We start from the raw sequence: 21,105 nt of genomic DNA on the forward strand, positions 1-21,105 counted from the left end.
CACACACATACCATCACCATCATCAATTTTAAATCAGAAGCATCTTGGGTAAAAAAAAAAATGCTCTGTACCTGCCCTTCATTGAAATCTAAACTTCCAAATTGTTGGAGCCAAGGCTCATGGCTCAGATAGACATGAAAAAGTGTAACTAAAATGCAATTTAAAATACTTTTCAAAAGTAACTTCTAGCAACATACTCTCTGATGTTGCTGCTGGGTTCACAGTCGTCAAAGAAGGGTCTGTGGACGGCAGAAGCAGGTTTGCTGCCCTGGAAATGCTGGACCCCTTCATCAGTGGGCAGGATGAGCTGTCTTCCTAATACTCTGCAAGTGAAAAAAAGGAAACTAATATTTTTGATTGAAAAGGGAAAGATGTTTTACAATTTTAAAAGTTGGGTAATGGACTTCCCTATAGCATTTTGAAGGAGCATGTATGAAGTGATAAGGTAGATATTAGTACATGAGCAGTGTAACGGGATCACAGGAAAACCACAGGCTTTGAGGGAAGAGGACAGACAGTTCTTGCCATTGATGAAGGGACTTGAGGCAAAGTTTTCAGGCTCCCTGAGCCACTGATTTCATCAGTTCGATTTTGTATGCAAAGTACAATAATAGTGCCCTTGTAGGACTAATGAGTGGCTGATAGATAATGTAATCAGATTCAGGCAACTAGGGTAATGCTGGGCACACAGAAACTCTCTATAAATGTTAACTGATATATACATAATGCAGAAAAATATGTAAATATATACACTAGGCTTACAGTCCTTTTCATCTTTTCTTTTTTCTACCCTCTCCTCCTTCATTTTTATCTTAAGTATGTAAGACAACACTGAAAGAAACAGATCTGAGCTCCTGGATTTTAGGCAAGTGCCTCATGATGCCTAGAAAAGTCCGCATCCATCATTAATATCTAGTGGACACTAAGGCAGGGGCTTACAAAGGACTGGAGAGGAAAAATAAAAACCTATTTAGTCAAGATTTTTAAAAAGTTACTTAGTTGAGGTAACCAGAAGACCTATCAACATTTGTATGAGTGTTCTAATTTATTCTCCCCAGATATAATATACAGGAACTTCAGATAACTGACATGGATTATTTTTTTTCCCTCTAAGTAGGTTTGGCAGAGTTAACTGAAGGAAGAAGATCTTCCCTTTATACTCAATCTACATCTTTCATCTTTGATATAAAAAAATAGATGATCCTTCCTGCATAAGGAATCTTGGTGAGACGGTCAGATTCATCTATCCAATCACTCAGCAAATAATCACTCTGTTCACCTCCCCCGCCCAACCCCGCCCTGTGCACTGCTCTCAAGGGTAGATACATGTTGCTCACAGACTAGTGAGTGTGAAGGATAACTCCTGCCCTTCTTCCATTCTCGCATTTGTGATGCATGCAATGCCGTTCTGGGGATGAGCTACATTTGCTTCTCACAAATTAAAATGCACTTGAGTATTGGAATGTCTCCAGATTTCCTCAGACACCATTGCAAAGGATGTGATTCCTCAGTAAAGGACATGTGTTCCAGATACATATTTTGACAAGTGCTTTTACTCAAAATATACCCAATTTATTGAACATGTCAAGAGTGAGCAAACACATTCTGGAGAATTACTATGAACAACCTGCTTACCTCAGATGGAGGGACCTTCTTGCCCACTCACTGCATTCAGCCTGTAGATTCTGGGTCTGAGGGCTTACTTTCCCTTCAAATAACATTTCCTCAACCTCCCAGAATAACTGCTGTACTTTCTGTGCGTTGGCTTTGTCAAACTCCTAAAATAGAAATGCACATTTAGTTACAAGACTAAAAGTTGTAAATATGGGCTTCAGAATCAATGATACTTACAAATTTATATAGGAGGGAGCCCTCCCGGACATACCAGGGCTCCAAGTTTTACTCTTCTGAAAAATTACATCCCACTTTGAGACTCAGTTTCCTTAACTGTTAAATAGAGATAATTTCTACTACTAGAAATTCTCATAACTAGAGTTATGAGACTTATTCACGATTGTACATAGACATAGTTTCAGGTATGAACATACATATTGACACAGACATTGATAATGACAGACACACATACACCATAAATCTAAGCACTAACACGTGCACACATACGTGTACACAGACATGTGTCCCTCATGTAGCTGGTCATGAGACACCTAAGTACACCTGCAAATTACAAACTATTATTTTTCTAATGAAAAGGAAAATTATTTCATAGAAAGGGCCATTCACTTTCTTTTAATCAAGGAAACAGAAAAAGAAACCCACCTTAGGTATCCTAAGAGATGTGGTTATTAGGGCGGGGCCAGAGCATTCATTTTTCTTGTGTGGCCTTAAGAGGTTCTTGGGCTATGGCCACAGTGAACTGTCAGTGAGAAAACCCTCCAGCCTTTCTGTATATTCTCCATGATGGAAAAGTAACAGACCTATTGCCTCCACAGCCGGTGAGGAAAAAATGAACATAACCACAAGTGGAAGAGCCAACACTGTACCAGGGGCTGCAGGGTGAAAGCCCTGTTCAGTTTTCTCCCTGGGGGTTGGGGGGTGGCAGGTGAACCTGAAATCTAACCCACAACTCAGAGCGACCAAGTGCGTATTCAGCCTGACATACCTGATGCAAAATGGTCAATTTAGGTTGATTTTCACAGACTTTTCATAGATTTTCACAGCAAAAATTCTATATTTTCCATGTTACTTTTTCCCCCCAATTGATAACAAACTAGATTTCCAGACTGCAGGGGAGTTGAATTACCCCTTTTAAAATGAAAATAAGGAGAAAACTCAGAAGAATATTTGCCTCCTACGAGGGGACTGGGTGCCTGGAGCGTGGAAGAGGGCTTATTTTCATTTTTCTGTCTTTTGTATTTTGTTGCTTTTGCAAATATTACCTATCAAAGAGTAAATGAATGTTTTTAGATTCAAAGCAAAATTTACTGTCTAGGGGCTGGAGTAAATTCTATTCATGGAAGGCATAAGACTCTCTATGGATAATTACCTGAAAATCTGTACCAAAGGAATCCCAGAATTTGGACCGTATTGCTTCCTAAAGCCGGTCCTCAGCGGTGTTCCCGTCGGTACACTTTTGACCAAAGAGCCAGGGCGGCAGGGCGCGGGCGTGAGGGTGCGGGCCGTTCATCCCAAGTGACAGAGTCCCATCCTGTCTGAAAGGGCCTGACTCACAGCTGGCTCCCCTTCAGTCTCCCCCGCCCAACACGGCCCCCTCCCTCTGGCCCCTTGCACAATCGCTGCTACAAAACCATCCCTGGGAGCAGACCCCCGCGCGCCGTGCGGGCGAGAGCGGCCTTTAGAGAAGGCGATGAAAACCAGAACACAAACAAGAAAGGAGCAGGAGTTAGAACATCCAAGGAGCTCTCCTGGGGACTCTTCCACAGCCACAGGCACATCACCAAAGCCTGTGTCCGGGAATTCTCAGGGACTCTTGAGGGGATCAGAGGTCGGCCAGCGCGCAATCGCAGAGATCTGAACGTAAGCCTGGGCTGCAGACTTCAAGTCCCACCCAGCGGAGTCGCCCTAAAGGGTTACGGTTAACATCTTCCAGCTAGCGTTAGAAGTAAAATATCTGACCTAGAATATTCTAGAATATTCAGGGGAAATTCCCTAATCGCGGTGATTCTTCTTCTTTACAGCTTTTATTTTCCCCCAGTTTTTCTCTTACTCAAGTTCCTAATTGTCAGAGTCTCTCCTGAATTTCCAGCCATACATATTATGCAAGAAATCATACATAATAACCTGAGGGGGAGGGCTGGGAGGTGGACAAAACAAAACTAACAACATCTAAGACTCTGGATTATGCGATTATGGGCAATTTTTATTCTTCCTTAGAGTTTCTGTATTTTCAGTTTTCATGTGTGACATGTAAGTGCTTTTATATTTATGTATATGTATGTGTGGACTAGGTAATGCTTTTAAAATTGGTAAAAAGATTTTTTTTTTTAAATAAGAAAGCAAGTCATCATTATAAGTTGTAACCATGGGATTATCCAAAATTTTGTGAGACATACGTCATCTCTCCAAGAGTAAATGGAGCTCCTCTCGGTTGATAAGCCTGTGGTTGAACTCTGTGTCCCAGACCCAGACCAGGAGTTGGGAGCTTCTGTGGGCGTGGGGCTTCCACTTGATAAAAATGATGACGCGGATTCACTGTAGGAAGAATTGTAACATAAATAACATTTACTGAGAAGAGGTCATACTGGGAAGTGGCTTGACCTTGTGCCTACTTCCTCTTTCTTTATTTTAATATATTGGTTAATTTTCACAGTACACTGACTTTAAAAGATTTATGCAGTGCAACATTTCAGTTGGCTAAAAATAAAACTGCTTCTTTTACTTGTGGAAATTCATGGCCCATCAGTGACTTTGTTTCCCATATTCATTATGGGCACATTTTCATTTTGCAATCAGACACATTTAACAGAGTAATTCTTACCGGGTATATTTATCAATGGCTTTCTGTACATTTCTTGTTAAATGTGTAGGTAAAGGATCTTTGCTTTTCACAGCAAAACTCTGCTTTCCAGATGCTTCTGGCACTCCTCTTCTGAAAAAATAAAATAAAATATGAAAAGTATCCGTAATGTAATAATATAAGTGTATTCATTAAGACATTTAAAATTTCCTTTTGTAGAAAGTTGTCCCTCTCCGCCTACCACGTCCCCCTAAACACACACGTGTGTACACACATACACCCCACACACACCTCAAGACACTGAGCCTAGTTCCCTACCATTTTTATTTCTCTTAGAATCAAGGTTGTTATTAACCTACATGAACTGTTATGTAAACTGGGAAAAAAACAACTTCTTGTGACTCAGCCAGATTGGTAAAAGTTGCTCCAAACCTAGGTGGATACAGACTCACTCCAAAACTCGGCAATGGAAACATGAGCTAGATTTCAGGTCCCTCGTATCCCTTGACCAGGTGCCCTGGAGCTTGCAAAAGCCAACTGGCCTTGCACAAAAAAAACTCGATAATTCCTTATTAATTCCGAAATATATCAAATTCTTTTGAATCACTAAACACATAAAGAAATAAAAGAAATGACTGAAACACACAAACAATAACTCACTTTAGTTTGGCATTGTAGCTTGGGTTTGTAGCCTGATTTGTAGAGAGTTTTAAAATATTAAGAGTAATGGAAAACTAAAACAGAAGAAATCTCTCAATTTTAAATAAGGCATTAAACCTGGCTGGTAGAGCCCAGTTAGTGTTAATCATTAAAATGTCCTTTCATTGAACCTCTTAAAACATTTACTTCCCTCTAGTCAAATACCTTCCTAACGTTTAACAGTAAACAATTTCTGTTCTTTTATAGAAATAATATTTTCCCATACAAATAACTTATATTTTATATTAACTTAAGATATGATAGTCATTTGGGGAGAAAAAGTCAACTTTCAATATTTCTAACAGGGACACCACTGATTTAAAAAGTTTGCTTTTGCTTTCAATTAAATGGTACCTAATTTTCATCATTTATATTTCTGTATGTAAATAGAGTTTTAAAAAAATATTAATCAGAGAATCAGTTCTGTCCTTAGTTGTATACCTACAGTACTCTACAAAAAAGAGAATTTTTAGAACAAATTAATTACTATAAACAGAGGTGAGCGATCATATAGATGTCTTTACAAGAGAGAATAACAGAATTATAGGATTTGTTTTAGGGTAGACGGAAGTGCAACCACCAAATTATATTGCACTAATTTGTTGGTGCATCAAAGTTAAATTAAAGCTCAGTCTCAATCTCCCCGAGTCACTCCATCCCAGTTGTCAAGGAAATTACTAGAATTATCTACTTTTACTTTTTAAAAGTTGCCTCTTGATAGCCCACAAACCTCTGCCACTTTGCCCTATAGAAATTCAATTATTAGGGACTTCCCTGGTGGCAGAGTGGTTAAGAATCCACCTGCCAGTACAGGGGACACGGGTGCGAGCCCTGGTCCGGGAATAGCCCACATGCCGCGGAGCAACTAAGCCCGTGAGCCACAACTACTGAGCCCGCATGCCACAACTACTGAAGCCCACGTGCCTAGAGCCCGCGCTCTGCAACAAGAGAAGCCACCGCAATGAGAAGCTCGCACACTGCACAGCCCCGAAGCAACTACAGAAAGCCTGAGCAGCAATGAAGACCCAACGCATCCAAAAATAAACAGATAAATAAATTTATTTTAAAAAATGAAATTCAATTATTAAACAGTGATGGCAGCTTTCAAATTTTATATTTCTGCTTAAAAAGATTGTCTGAAATGAGTATTGCATTCTGAATGGGTTAGAACGCAGGATGGTAAGCCCTGACTTATACAAGCTCATTCTAGAAGCAACCGAGGCTCCCGGCTCTTGGGACTGAAGAGAAGTCATCTCAGACGCCACGAACGCTTGTCAGACCAAGTGAGCATCTTGGCTCCGGAGGGCCTGATGGCGTCAGCACGAGATTTCAGGAATGGATGCAGGGAAACAGACCAGATGGATTCTGACTTTGCAAGCAGGAAAAAATCACGCGCGTGGCACAAAAAGGTGACACGAAGGCAAACTCATTCCCCCTCCCGCCCTTCCCAGATCAGGACTCACCCAATCACCATCAGCCCCAGGTCTGGGCTCGCGTCCCGCGGGCCAGGCCCAGAGCCCCGAGGCCTGGGCGCCGCCCGGCGCTGCCACCCCGCGCCGGCCCCCTGCAGGTGGCGCCCCCGCGCCCCCGGGGCCCGGGCTCCCCGGCCGCCCAGCCCTGCGCCCCCGCCCGCTAGCCCTGCACGTGCGGCCGCGGCGCCGCCGGGAACCGCGAGGCTCGAGCGGCGCGGCCAGGGGCGCTCCCGGCCCGGGCTGCGCGGTCCATGGGCGCGGTGTTCTCCGCTCGCCCGGCGCTGCTTCCCCCGCCCCGGCTCCCTCGGCCCCGAAAGCGCCAGATTCCGGCGCGGCGCGGCGACGCCTCCCGGGCCCCGCCCTTCCCTCCTCCTCCTCCTCCTCCGCTGGCCGCCGCGCCCCTCGCCGGGGGCGGGCTGGGCCAGGCGGCGGTTCCCCGCGGCGTCGCCTCTTCTGGAGCCTGGCGGCGCTCCCCGCTCCCACCCGCCGCCCTCTGCCCTCGGTCCGCGTCCCGCTCTCCCCGGATCCCGACCTCCGGAAAAGCACGCCGTACCCCTTCCCGCTGCCAGGGGCCACATTTTATAACCCAGTGTCCTGAGCTTTGACCGCGGGCCACTCGGCCTCTGGGCACCCGCCGGCCACACTGCCCTCTCTGGGCCGCCAGTGCGCACCGGTCTGGCCTTCCCACCCCTTCCCCGGGGCTGCCCGGACAGGTGTTTGCTGTCCTTAATCCTTTTAAATAGAATTTGAATGAACCGGAGCAATACAGACAATTTCACCGACCCCCCTCCTCCCATCGAAGGATTCCTAGTTGGGCGTGGCGGGGGGTGGGGGAGAGGGCAGGGAGGTAGAGAGAGGTTTAAAAAAAATTCAAGTCTCAGCCTGGTAAATGCAAGATGCTAATCTGCTTAACAGGAACTCTAGGTCTACTTAGGCACCGAAGATTTGCTTCCGATGCCGTCCTGTCTCTCCCATCTTCAAATAGATGCTTTATCTCATACAGTCCAATAACTTTTCTACAAACCGGAGAGTACACCTGTGTTTTGGTTTATTAATATGTGCTTGTTTCAATCTTGAAGTCATACAATAATACCAGGACTAGAGTCACCAGATTCTATGCCGTGAGATAGCAAAATGGCCAAGCCACCATTTTCAGAAACTGAGAGAAATACGGCTGAGTTGGCTAAAGTAATACACATTTTCAAAGTAACATGTCCAAGGGCAGACACTACCTGTTGCGTGCCTTTTCCCAGTAAGAGATTCTTAATAATTACAATGAATAAATGGGGCACTGGAATACAGTCCAGCCTGCCGTGGCCATCCATTCTCCTTTGAGATCTAAGGCCTTCTAAATCTGAATAGGTACAAAGAAGCCCACCTCTTCCTCCAGCTCAGCATTTACAGAGGTAAACCATGCGTATTCCATTTAATAGTGAAAAATCCAGTTTATTTATTTTGACTCTGACTCTTAATGGACAACCCTAAGATGATAATAAGAAGCCAACTACCAACAGCAAAACAATGATCCATTTCTTGAACTAAGGATACTATGGTCCTCACCGTGTTTACAGATCCTCAGCTTTAAGTGGTAAGTGGTTATAAATTCTGAAATTAATGATACATACATATGTATATACATGCAGGGTGTGTGTGTGTGTGTTTGTGTGTGAATCAGGAAAACTGATGGTACCTAAAATAAACACATACCTGCTAATACTATTTATATGAAAGGAAACATGACAGGAAAAAAAAAAAAGTAAAGAATAATATTATGATCCAAACATGCTAGCTGCTTTATATGTTATTTTTGTTTAATTTGTTTAATTTTTTAACACCCATGGTAAGTAGATACTATTATCCAATTTTACTGATGAAAATACTGAAGGCAGACACCTTATAATGACATGTTCGAGGTCACTCCGCTAGGATGTGGCCTGCGTGTATGTCCCAGGTATCTATTACTGCTTAACAAACCGTCCCAAACTTAGTGGGTGAAACAACAGTCCTGGGGTTATGCTCACAAGCCACAGATTTCAGGGATTCCAGGAAAACTTGGCTGGGTGATTCTTCTGCCCCATGTGGCACTGACCTGGGTTATTCAGTGCTATTCAACTGGCCACTGGGCTGGGCTGGAGGGTCCAAGAGGTCTTCACCCTCATACTAGCACTTTGGGGCATGGGGATGGCTGGAAGGCTGGGCGCAGCTGGGCCCTTCTCCCATGTAGTCTCAAGGCTGCCCCCAAGCAGTCGCTCCCGTGGGGGGGCCAGAATTCCTATGTGGTAGCTCCGGGTTCCAAGAAACCAAGGCAGAAACTGTCTGTTCTGTTAAAGGCTGGCCCTGAGCAGACATACTGTCATTTCCACCGTTCTCCATTATCAAAGCAGTCACAGATTCAAAGCGTTGGAAGATAGAATGCCCTTCTCAGTGAGAAGAGGGCCAGAGAGTCTGCAGACATCTTTACTCTGCCATAATCCCATTCCAGCCACACGTTATTTACATTCCTCCCACAAGCCTGGTATACTCAAGCCCCTCAAGAATCCCCTAAAAAGTCATCATCTCAATCACATCCAAGTAAGGATGAGGAAGCTCCTCCTTGGGGCATGTCCTCTGGATCTGAAGACCAAGAAAGAATTCTGCCAGCAGATTGCCTGTGGACTTGAATTGCAACTGAAACTCTTCCCTGTGTCTCCAGCCTGCCGGCCTACCCTGCAGATTTTGGATTTCCCACGCCTCCACAATTATGGGAGCCCGATTCCTTAAAATTGAAATGTTTGCATGCAATACTGCCAGAAAACCACTAGATGTCACTCCTTTAGCACTTTGAAAACCATGCCCAGCTGGATTTTAATTCCATTTTGTTTTTGCAAGATTTAGGATTTAGTGAATTTTCAATCTAGTACAGATGCAGAATCCTGTTTAGATCGGAAATCACTATTTTAGTGAACAATATCTAGTCTGCACAGCCAACATAAAGTGTCACGATACTAACATCCTCCACGGATGGAGTGCTTTCACGTTGGCAGGCAAGTATGGTCAGAGACCTACATACCTTACTTCCAAACCTCACAACAACCCTGAAAGGTGATTACATTTTTTTTGTACAGAAAAGAAAACCAAGGACGAGAAACATTAATTACCAAAGGTAAACAGTTTTATCCAGATCTGTCTAGCCTGACTTCAAAAGTTTACCCTTTCTAGGATTCATCTCAGAGCTAATTTGCAGAGTTCTGTTGAAGTTCTTTTTATCGAAAAGATGTTCTATGAATATCTCCTATAGATATACAAAATGCGTTCTATAACAATATTCACCAACATTTCTTGAATACTTAACCACATCCCAGGCCCTATTTTAAGCACTTGATATAAATTAGTGCATTTAAGTTTCACAGTAATTCTTTGAAGGGGGAATACTATCAGTACCATTCTGCAGATCGGTAAACTGAGTCACAAAGAAGTTGATGGCATGGCACCGCCAACATTCTAACTCAAGCTGTTGGTGAGAAAGCTTAATCAACACCATACTTCAATCTTCTATGCAGGGCACACCCCTCCAAAGCCCTCTGCAAATGATATGGAGAAACCAAGGCTCACGATATTTAGCAAAGAATATTTAAAAGTTTTAAAATTTAGAGAAATGCTGTATCTGAAAAGAGATAGCAGAAAGAAAAATTATTAGACTTTTAATATGAAGAGTATAAAAAACTTAGACAGTAATAAGTCATATATGAGGTGTACAGCGCATATAAAATTATAAAAAGATATAGAAATAGTATGTTACTCAAAATAAAATACTTAAGTTGGTTATTCATAAACCCAACAATTTCTAAATAAGTGCTGAAATCTATCAGGACAATAATTTTTATAGAAGATCATATGAAATAGCCAATACTATACTGCTTTGAACCAGAAAAATAAATTTTATGTTTCAAACTAATGCATTGGATAAATGGGTTCAATAACATTCTTTAATAGCCAGTAATTTTTTCTTACTTTTAAACAATTACTTTATAATACTTTACTGGTAGAAAGTGAAAGAAGGAACAAGCCCTCAAAAACTGTTTTATAAATATTTTTTATAAAGAACTCATCAGGCTTTCAAAGGGAAAACAACTACCCAAATATATTCTATGAAGCGTTCAATTTACCAAACTGCAACATCAATATAGTAATATTTTAAATATAGTAAAATTAGTATAGTATAATATAGTAAAATTTTCCAAAAAGTGTTCTCTAATGTTTGATTTGACTTATTCTTTCAATTAGTAGAGCTGATAATGAAGACTTTGTACTAACTGCTAGACCACTATCCTAAATTTCATTTTATGTAATTGAAACATTAAAAATATAGTTAATCCTCACCAGTCGTGAGTTTCTTATTTGTGAATTCATATACCTGTTAAAATTTATTTGTAATCCCAAATCAATCAACAAATACAAAACAGTAACAAACATGGTAGCTATTAATCCAACTGTATCAATAATCACTTTGAATGTCAACGGTCTAAATGCACCAATTAAAATATATGTTGTCTTAAATATAAAGACACATACAGGTTTAAAGTAAATGGATGGAGAAAGATATACCATGCTAGCACTAATCAAAAGAAAGCAGGAGTAGCTATATTAATTTCAGACAGAGCAGCCTTCAGAGCAAGGAAGGTTATCAGGGATAAAAAGGGGCATTGCATAATGATAAAGGGGTCAGTTCTTCAAGAAAATGCAACAATTCTTAATGTATATGCATTAACAACAGAGGGTCAAAATACGTGAAGCAAAAACTGATAAAACTGCAAGGAGTAATAAATAGATGCATCCACTATTTTAGTTGGAGACTTCAACACCCCTCTATCAAACATGGACAGTTCTGGCAAGCAGAAAATCAGTAAGAACATAGCTGGACTCAACATCTCCACCAATCAACTGGATGTAATTGACACCTATAGACTAAAGAATAAATTAGAATTCTAATTGATGAGAAAGCATTGTATCATATTTAACATTTAGGCAGATTTCACATTTAACATAGGTAACATTTTTCTTTTTAGTGGAATGGAAAATTAAAGTGTGGCTTTAATCAACAGAATCTTAGAGTCAATGAAATTCAGTAACTTCTGATTCTGAAATAAAATTTTTTTCAGCATTGATGGCTTAATTTGCTGAAATGGGTAACAGTTCTATAAAATTTTGCTCTTTATTAAAAAGCAGTCTAAACTGGAAAATGATATTGTACCAGGATAATTTGTCAGATGATTAATATTACTAGTTCTCTGCCGTGGAAATACTACGTGTGTGTTTCTAAGCCTTAATCTGTAACTATTTAGGTTTTTGTCTTCCAACCTTTCACAAAAAATAGTGAAAGGACAGAAGCTAAGCTCAACTCAAAAACAAATTCCGAAGGACCTCCTATCCAACAATTAATTACAATTACAGGGCCAGCTGGCCTTACAAAGCTGCCCTGGGGTAATTAAAAACCTAGTAAATGGTCTTTTTTGATTAAGTGAAGTTCCTAAAATTTTAACATGGTGTAATTTCTTTCTGGTTAGCGTTTTTTTGGAGAGTCCTACTTAAGAGATCTTTGCCTAACCCTAAGACGGGAAGATCATCTCCTATATTTTCTTATAGTATTTAGAAGTTTCATTGGTTTTTCTTTCATATGTAGATCTACAATTCACTTGAACTTTTGTTTTTGCATGAAGTATGACACAGGTGATGAAGTTTCTTTTATTTCCTTAAGGATATACAATTGATTCTGCACTATTATCGAAAAGACCATATATAGATAGATAGATAAATTTAGTAGCTCTATACTAAAGCTTATATAAAGCTTTATATAAAGCTTTATAATAAGCTTTATAATATTTAGTAACTTTATACTAAAGCTTTATATAAAGCTTTATAATAAGCTTTATATATATAGTACCTTTACAATAAATTTGATATCCTTTCGAGTAATTATTGTATTGTTCAACTTTTTCTATATATCTTCTATCAACTGTTGTGAAAGGTATGTTAGAATCTTCCACTATGATTTTGCATTTGCTTATTTCTTCTCTTAGTTCTGTCAATTGTCACCATAGACATAAATAGATAATTTTTTTCTAAACTCAAATTTTAGTTACCTTTTCTGGAGTAAAATAGGCTTTTCACTGCTTACAAGATCATTTCTGAGTTTTATATTTTTCTCCTCCCCATGTATGGTAATTACTTTATTTCCTCATTCAATCTGGCTGCCACAGTTAAACAAACAGAAAGTATGAAACACTTTTTCTTGCATCTGTAGTAGAAACCTTAGGAGCAGATGTTAACTGCTCTGTCAAAAATAGATGTATTTTTATATACTTTTAAAACTATGTTATTGGTGCCTACAAATTTAAAATTTTCATATCTTGTAATGAATTGACCTTTTTATCTTTATAAAATGACCCTTGTTACCTCCACTAATTCTTCTTGTTTTAAAGTCTACTTGGTCTGGTATTATTAAAGCTACCCCAGTTTTTTTTCCTAGAATTTGCATGTACAAACATTTCATCCATACATTTATATTAAACATTTCTGTATGCTTATACATAAATTGTGTCTTTGATGAACAGTATATAGTTGTTGCTTATATCTTAAATACAGGGGGGATTAAATTTGGTTCTTATAGCAGACAGGGCTTGGGGCTCCAGCAATCCCAAATCATCTTAATCCCGTCAGGAATTAAGAAGATTTAAATCTGGGTTTCAGGCCCTGTGAGGCTGCTCTATTTCCAGTTTACCAAAGCTCTGGAGTGGTTTTTTAATTTATTGTCCAGCTTTTCTAGTACTCGGGTGGTGGTTTTTCTAAAACAATCTATTAATAGTTTGCCACTGTTGGAAGTAGAATGAAGGGAATTTTTGTACCGAAATATTGCGCAATGTGTGATATAAATCTCCATTCCTCTGCCAAGGGAATCTTCAGTAAAATATAAATTTTCCCCCTAATTCTTTAATGCAAGAACAATTCACAGTTGCTTTATGGGGAAAACAGGGTTGCATGCTGCTTCATGGTCAGCTTGAGGTAAAAACAGAGGTTTCCAACAGGGACAGGTATATGGCTTAGAAGGGTATTTGGAGTACAAACACACACACACACACACACACACACACGCACACAATGCTAAACTCAAAGTGTCCATATTAAGCAAATGAGGAACTGAAGTACATTAAATAGTAAAGATAAGCATTCCAATCCTAAACTAAATTTCATATTGACCTGAATTCACAAAAATCATGAGCTCTGGAACATAAGAAGACACATTTCCATCAAGCACAGGTCAACCCTTGGCTAAAACAAAGATAAAACCACATTCTCCTCATTATAAGAAGGAAAAAAGTATTGCATACTGAGGTGTTCCACAGAGGGTTGTGTTGTTTGTTTTTGTTTTGTTTTGTTTTTTATAACATTTAGCTGAGTTACTCTTTAAGACAAAACTACTATATGAATCTCCTACAGAGCACAATTTCTTCTTACTCACCTATCACCTAAAATCATGGTCCTTCACCTCAATCTCAGTTGTGTGAAGTGTGAACCAAGAAATTTAGGACTAAGTTTATCAGTGATTAGCATTTTTAAAAATAGAGCATTACCAAGACTATCCCTTTCATCTACATTCCATATCCTTATCCTCAATATTTAATTATAAGGCTTCTTCCAAACCCTTAAGTGAAACGTCTAATTAAGAAAATGCTAATGTATATGTATACCCTTTCCTCTAACAAGGACCATATCTAATTGCTTCTTCTCTGTTTTTTTTTCAAGTAAGACAATGCTTGCTAATTATCTGCCTTACTTGTATGAATAAAGTATTTGATTTACTATTAAATATACACAAAATGATTTATAAGAAACACATATATAATAAACTAGGAGATGACAAAACTAATGCTTTATTTTAAAGATGTCATAGCTTTATGATAAAAGTCCTTTGTTATCTGTACTTCAAAATGGACAAAAGTATGCTTTAATTTTGGTCTCCTGATCAGTACTACTAGAAATAATATTTTGAGGAAGATACTTTTAGATTACTTATTAACATGATTTTTATTTTTCATACTTATTTTTATTGAAAAGAGTATAATTTCTTAGAGGCAGTTTGTTCCAGGAAAAATACTACCAATTACCGTAAAAGTAGACTTTAACCCTTATTATCGTCTTAAAAACACTTGGTTACACATATGCATGGATGGTAAAAATTGACTGCCTGGATTTGAATCTTACATTTTTCCACATATTAACCATAACCACATGAATTGGACCACTTCTCCTTTCTGAACCTCAGTTTCTTCATATGGAAATAAAATGGAAATAAAATTCCTACCTTGTATGTTTGTTTTGGGGATTCATGGCAATGACTATAGAACATGCACACAGCATTTGGTACCTGGTAGACATGGAAATACTAGTCATTATTTCAAATGCTGAGAACCTTGGCTTTGTAGAATAATACATATTTGAGCAATGTTCACATCAATCAGTGAAACACTTATTAAAAATGTTAAACTAGTAAGTAAAACCAAGACTTTTTCTTGAGAATACATCACCCGTTTCTTTAAAATAGACTTCATATACTGTAAAATTAAAGTTCCCTAGGATTTACTTCTTATGCATTAATTTAGAATGAAATTACTAGTTTTTTAGAGGGAGGGATTCATTTTATTCAATGTAGACTCTTAATTTAACTGGATTAGGAAGAGTTTTGCATATACATGAACGGTTTTTAAGACTTCACTGTCCAGTGTTAGGAATTTGAATGAAATGTTGCATTTTTGAATAAATCCTTATTTCAACTTTCTATGCATCTGTGACATTCTCTGAAATATAATTATTAGCTTTAAAAGCCTGATGTAAATTGTGAGCTCCCAGACGGGATTTGTCCTCATCCTCATTACTGGCACTATAATAAATTTAAGAAGACAGTGATCCTAAGAAGAATATATATGTATATATGCATATGAGAAGAACATTTTGAGTTCAACTTAGGCTTAATCATCTGTTTATTAAGTAACAGTAGGGAAAGTCTTAGCTTCACTGTTTTTCTTGTCACTACCAAAGACCATCTGCTTCTTTCCCAAGTTCACAACTGGATATTTAATCATGTCAAAGGCTTTCTTTAGTTTCTGTGCTTTATGAAACGTGTCTTCATTGACTATTTCTAAGTTTGGGATTAACTATTATATATAGAATGGATAAACAGCAAGGTCCTATTGTATAGCACAGGAAACTATATTCAATATCCTGTGATAAGCCGTGATAGAAAAGAACATGAAAAAGAATGTATGTATAAATGTATAAATGAATCACTTTGCTGTGCAGCAGAAATTAATACAACATTGTAAATGAACTGTACTTTGATCAAATAAATTAAAAAAATAAAGGGACATGTTTTGAATTTTTTCAATACATATTTAATGAATAGTATTCATTCATTTATTTAATGAATAGCACATAGTATTTAATGAATCATGCTCTATTTAATATGTATATAATACCTAGTATTCCTAGGACCATAAAATGTTCATGTAATATTTTGTTACAAAGCAAAATTCTTGCTTATGGATTGCAAAATTATTCATATCCAAAGAGGTGTGTGATTTGGCTGTTGTTGAATTAAACAAATAACTACACTGCACTGGTAAGGAGAAAAAAAGTGTTCTCTGTGCATGAAGGATATGTGATAGAGAATTTTGAAATGTTAGCTGATATTTTTTTCCCTAGTGTTCTTTCATTTTCCTTTGTCCCTTCCCACATTGAGTGATCCAAGGCTTTTTTGCTTATTGTTTCAGAAAGCAGAGAATGCAGTAGGGTTTTTTTCCTTTATGTTTATGCTATTGTTGCTGCTATTTTTTTTTTTTAAGCCTAAGCTTACAAGATTGGTATGGATTTTTTATTTTTAGCATAGAAAAGGATTTAGGAGGAAATAGATAGGTCAGGGAGATTCTTCCTAACCCTCAGAAGGAAAACAGATTCCCTGGAATGGGGAGATTTCGTAGGCTCAGATTTTCTATATTTCTGAGAGAGGGAATCTCAGGGAGGTTAGGGAATGGGGATTATGGCTTGAGGGACCACTACAAAGCAAAACAGTCCACGAGGGACACCGTTCCCTATGGAAGGCACCCAGCCAGGAAGTCGACAGAGGGCAGAAATCTAGCCAGTCCTTCACTTGATTTACACCATAGCCAAATAATAAAAGGAGTGTCTTTTCTTATTCCCACAGGCTGGTGGAGCCCTGAATCAGGCTTTCAGCACCAGGGAGTTCCTAGAGGATGTCCTTTAGGCAACTGTGATTCAGAGGCGCAAAGCTCAGACCTCAGATGCAGTGGAGGTGAGGGATCAGAGGGTCCTGATGCTTCCACAGAACTTAGGTGAGGTGGTGAAATCCCAGAGAAAAGAAAGGCGATGCGGTGTGGGTGGGCATTCCCCCGGAAGTCCCGTGACTGAGAATGTTGGTATGAGAGCGGCGGGCCGCCCCCAGGGGCTCCCGTTAAGTACCACAGAAGTAAGGGAGGGAGACCCCTAACTTGAAGGGCCTTTGTGGATAAAGGCATGAGATCTGGGTTCTAAAGAAGGACAAGACGAGATTATGGATACTTCAGCGGATTCAGCAAGAACAGATGTTATCAAAGAACAAGTGGGTTCCTTCCCCGCCACTGAATGTCCTGGTCTCATGTAAGCCCCCAGAATGGGGCGCAAGCCTAAGATAAAGATGAGAGCAATCCCAGATAACTGGGTTTTCGTTTCCACCAGTAGCAGAACGTAAGCTCCAAATGGAAATTAAACTTAAAATATGGTAAAATATCCTGATGGGGCATAGGATCACTACCTTCATCATGACATGATTCCTTCCTATGCGATTCAGAAGGGATTAATACACGTGATCATCTATTAGCCATAAGTCAGGAACTCTTCCAAAGAGACTATACATTGGCAACAAGAGAAGAGATTATGTCATGTCTGTAAATTTCCTGTTAAAAGTTCCTTTTTTGGGGGAAATTATCTGTGTTTGCAAGTTATGCTTTGTGAGAGAAATTGCCATCAAGGGTTTTGAATGAATTAGGAGACCTCCGATGGGATGTAGCCATTGGCACACAACTTCAAAAAAAAAAAAAAAGCAGTAAGTGTAAGAAACGCCCTCCTTTTGAGCAGTGGATTCTTGGCCACCGGTTGTAACTTCACAGCCATAGCTCCCAAAGACATTGGGACTAGAGCATATTCTCAACTCTATCATTTGAACAATTTAAAGAATTTCATCTTTAATCAGAGGATACTGTTCAAATATTGCTTAGCCCTCTACTTTAGGAAGAGTAAAATGGTAGTATAATCATTTGGCTGTTTTTTTCTCTCTTGGTGTCCTGAAATTTGCTCATTGTGGTCTAAAGGTGTCTAAATAAAGTCTGCTTCAGTGCTTCTCAAACTAATGTGTAGTCTGACCATTAAAAATTTGTTTCCTATTCATTGTGGTTGTTATAATTTTTTAAGTGTAATGAAAATAAATTGCTAGAAAGTAAAATGGAAAAAAAGATACACAAAATACAAATCCAAAAGTTTTGTTACCAGTCCACAGACATAAAGTTACTCTGTCAATTGCTATAAACTTTTCTAAAGATTTATCCTCACTTTCTGTACTTATCATGGATTGGTAACAGGTAACTAACTGGTAACTGCTAACATATCAAGTACACACGTTACCTATCACATTAGAAAAAATTCAGAATGTGTTTTTTAAATACACAGCAGAACATAATAACTAAAATTTAATTTTTGAGACTTCAAATATAATAAAGTAAAGAAGATAATTTAAAGCTTAAAAACCTACTGTATAAGACATTAAGAACAAAATTCTTTTCTTGGGTTTAAGCAAATGCTAGACATGAACGACCAAGTCAAGTTCATTACTTTTAACGAAATTGATGGTCATATGACTGTAATAGAAAGTAACAGTCAAATGACAATTGTCTACAGAGCTCACCATTCATCCCTGTGGAAATGCAAACGCCCAGCAAAAAGCATTACTAACTCTGGGAAAACTCCAAGACAATGAAAACAGAAAGGCCCAAGACAATTTCTTAAAGAAGGACATTTAAATTTCCTCTCGAGTTTTATAAGGTTAGGAACCCATGAAAGTGGATTTTGTGATGAAAATATTTTCATTTATTCTTTTAATAAGTATTTATTAAATGCCTTTTGTGGGTGTGTGTTGTGTCACAGGACAAAGAGTTTATCATTTAAAAAAAGATATGCTGTGCATATATATAATACGATCACTGGGTAGGAATGCGCAAGAGCTGTACAAGGTACTGGCTATGTATGATTTGATTTGTGATATTACTGGTTATTCTGCAGTCTCGAAAAGTAAAAAAGTTTGATCCCAGGGTGGCAAATACATTTTCTTCTAGGTATTGTACAGCAATGAGTGGTAATACTAATTAAAGTAACCTTTATCTTCTGTAAATTTTACAGGGAAAATGATGAAAGATTAGAGTGTACTGCAATTTGTTCTCCCAAATACTTTCACTAAAAGATGCCATTTATTACAGTTGTACAATAAATATCAATGCATTTTTTTCTGTCGCTCTCTTTTTCTCCTGCAATGTATTCTTCAATGAAACATGTTTTCTATTTTCATTCCTGTGCCAAGAAGCAGAGAATAATCAGATACTATTTTTTAAACACTTCTCCATGTGTTAGGCACTTAAAATATTATTGCAGTGAATTTTTGGAACATCCCTATGAGGAAAGTATTATTATCTCCATTTTGTCAAGGTGGAAAATCTACAGTTTGGAGAACTGAAGAGCTTGCCCAGAATTACACAGCTAGCAAGTGGTTTGAGATTGGAATCCAACTCACTGGATTCCTACCTGGGTCCTTAAGTATCACTCCAACTCTGGGCTGCCTCAGAGAAGTCCTTGCATTCATTTTATTGGCAGTCAAGTTAACAAGTCCTTCAGGCACCAACTATGATATTTCCACATTTACATGACTTTAACAAGAAAACTCAATCACTCAAAAGGGCAATGACTCTCTGTTATCCGCCATAATTTTAAAAAGATAGAAATACTTCCTGACCGTGTGAAGTTTAACTCTACCAACCTTCATACACAGCAATTCTCCATCTATCTTCCTTATCTACTGTTAGAAATTCTTCTATTTGCAGAACAAACGAAAAGTCCTTTTACAAGGTGGTAACTGTGTAGTTCAAACCGGAAATGCAAAAGGAGGTAGGAAAGAGGGCTGGGGAGACCAGAAACCAGTGTGACTGAGGGACAACGTTATATGTGAAAGACACAGGGAGGTGAAGGTGAGGATGAAAGTGCTGAATCACACATCTGGGGGTGCAGGAGAGTGAGCTAAATAAGGCCACTCAGGATCTCTGCCTCTGGTTCAAATGTGGCCACCAGTATGTCTTGTGGACTGAAAAGGGCGAACCCCTCTTCTGTGGGCCAGTCATGTATTTCATCCATGAATCAGAGATCAAAACTCATGCTATTACATAGCACCTTAGTGAAAAAGGAAAAGGCTCTGAATTGAGAGTTTGCATATGTCCCCACTCAAATTAATTTCACTATTTTTAGTTTTAACAAAGGCCAAGGACAGAATCAGGTCAAAGGTAAAATACATGGGTTTTCTTCCAAAAAATATAAACCGTGAATGAGGACTTTTCTTTGTAAATGAGTGTGGTGGTCTTCAAATTAGATTCATGTTTCTCAAGATTTGCTTGCACTTGTTTTACATGTATCCACATTCTCTCTAGCTGTGCTTTTCCCCCTCCCTCTCTTATTCTTACTGTAACCATCTTCCACTGTCCGTGTCCCTGGGCTTGAGAAAACCAAGTACACGATTTTGTTATTAATCAGGCAGGCTAATAACTAGCAACAGCTAACTGCAAACTGACAGATCAGGTAGCAGCTGTAAAATTTAAATCCAGGGCTGAAGCATGTTTGTTTTTTCAGTGTTATAAGTAGCCACCCCAGAAATCCGGGAGTGAAAAAAATATACTTCAAGATGCAAAAGGTCTGTAAGACTGAAGGAAAAATTCCTTTCTTTCTTCTTTTCCCTTATCCGTTTGTAAACTTCATGATTAAAAAAAGAAATGAGGTATGGAAGGAAGGGAACATGACTATTTGCATATGTAAAAAAAAAACAAAACAAAGCTAACGTACTTGAAGGGCTGTCGGATGTCCCATGGAGAGAACAAAGGCACATAATTAGGAAGATCCTTGAACACACATATCTGTACCTATTATTCCTCAAAGCAATTGTGTAAAATTCAATGTCTGCCCTTTCAGTACAATTGGATATCTTTGCTAATGTAGATTAGCATACTGTAAATAGTGCCAAATACGGTGTTATTCAAAAAGTATCCATTAAGCATTTTTGGACAATGCAAACATGGTTTAAGATGTTCTAGAAAGGAAACCAACACCAGTGCTTTCTACTGGCCATGCTGAATGTTTCAGTGCCTGTTGGAGAAAAACACTAAG

The 21,105-nt window shown here is 38.7% G+C and overlaps 1 protein-coding gene across 1 annotated transcript in view; it reads right to left on the reverse strand.

Moving 5' to 3' along the window:
* The window catches only part of FAM149A (family with sequence similarity 149 member A), a 38,268-nt gene that overhangs the window by 14,453 nt on the left and 2,710 nt on the right, over positions 1-21,105 (reverse strand). The window contains 4 exon segments of the mRNA XM_082444493.1: positions 198-323; positions 1,636-1,778; positions 4,032-4,170; positions 4,457-4,567. Of these exon segments, the coding sequence (XP_082300619.1) occupies positions 198-323; positions 1,636-1,778; positions 4,032-4,170; positions 4,457-4,567 (519 nt within the window).

The sequence above is a fragment of the Balaenoptera physalus genome (assembly GCF_965194825.1).
Source record: "Balaenoptera physalus genome assembly, chromosome: 21".
Lineage (NCBI taxonomy): Eukaryota > Metazoa > Chordata > Mammalia > Artiodactyla > Balaenopteridae > Balaenoptera > Balaenoptera physalus.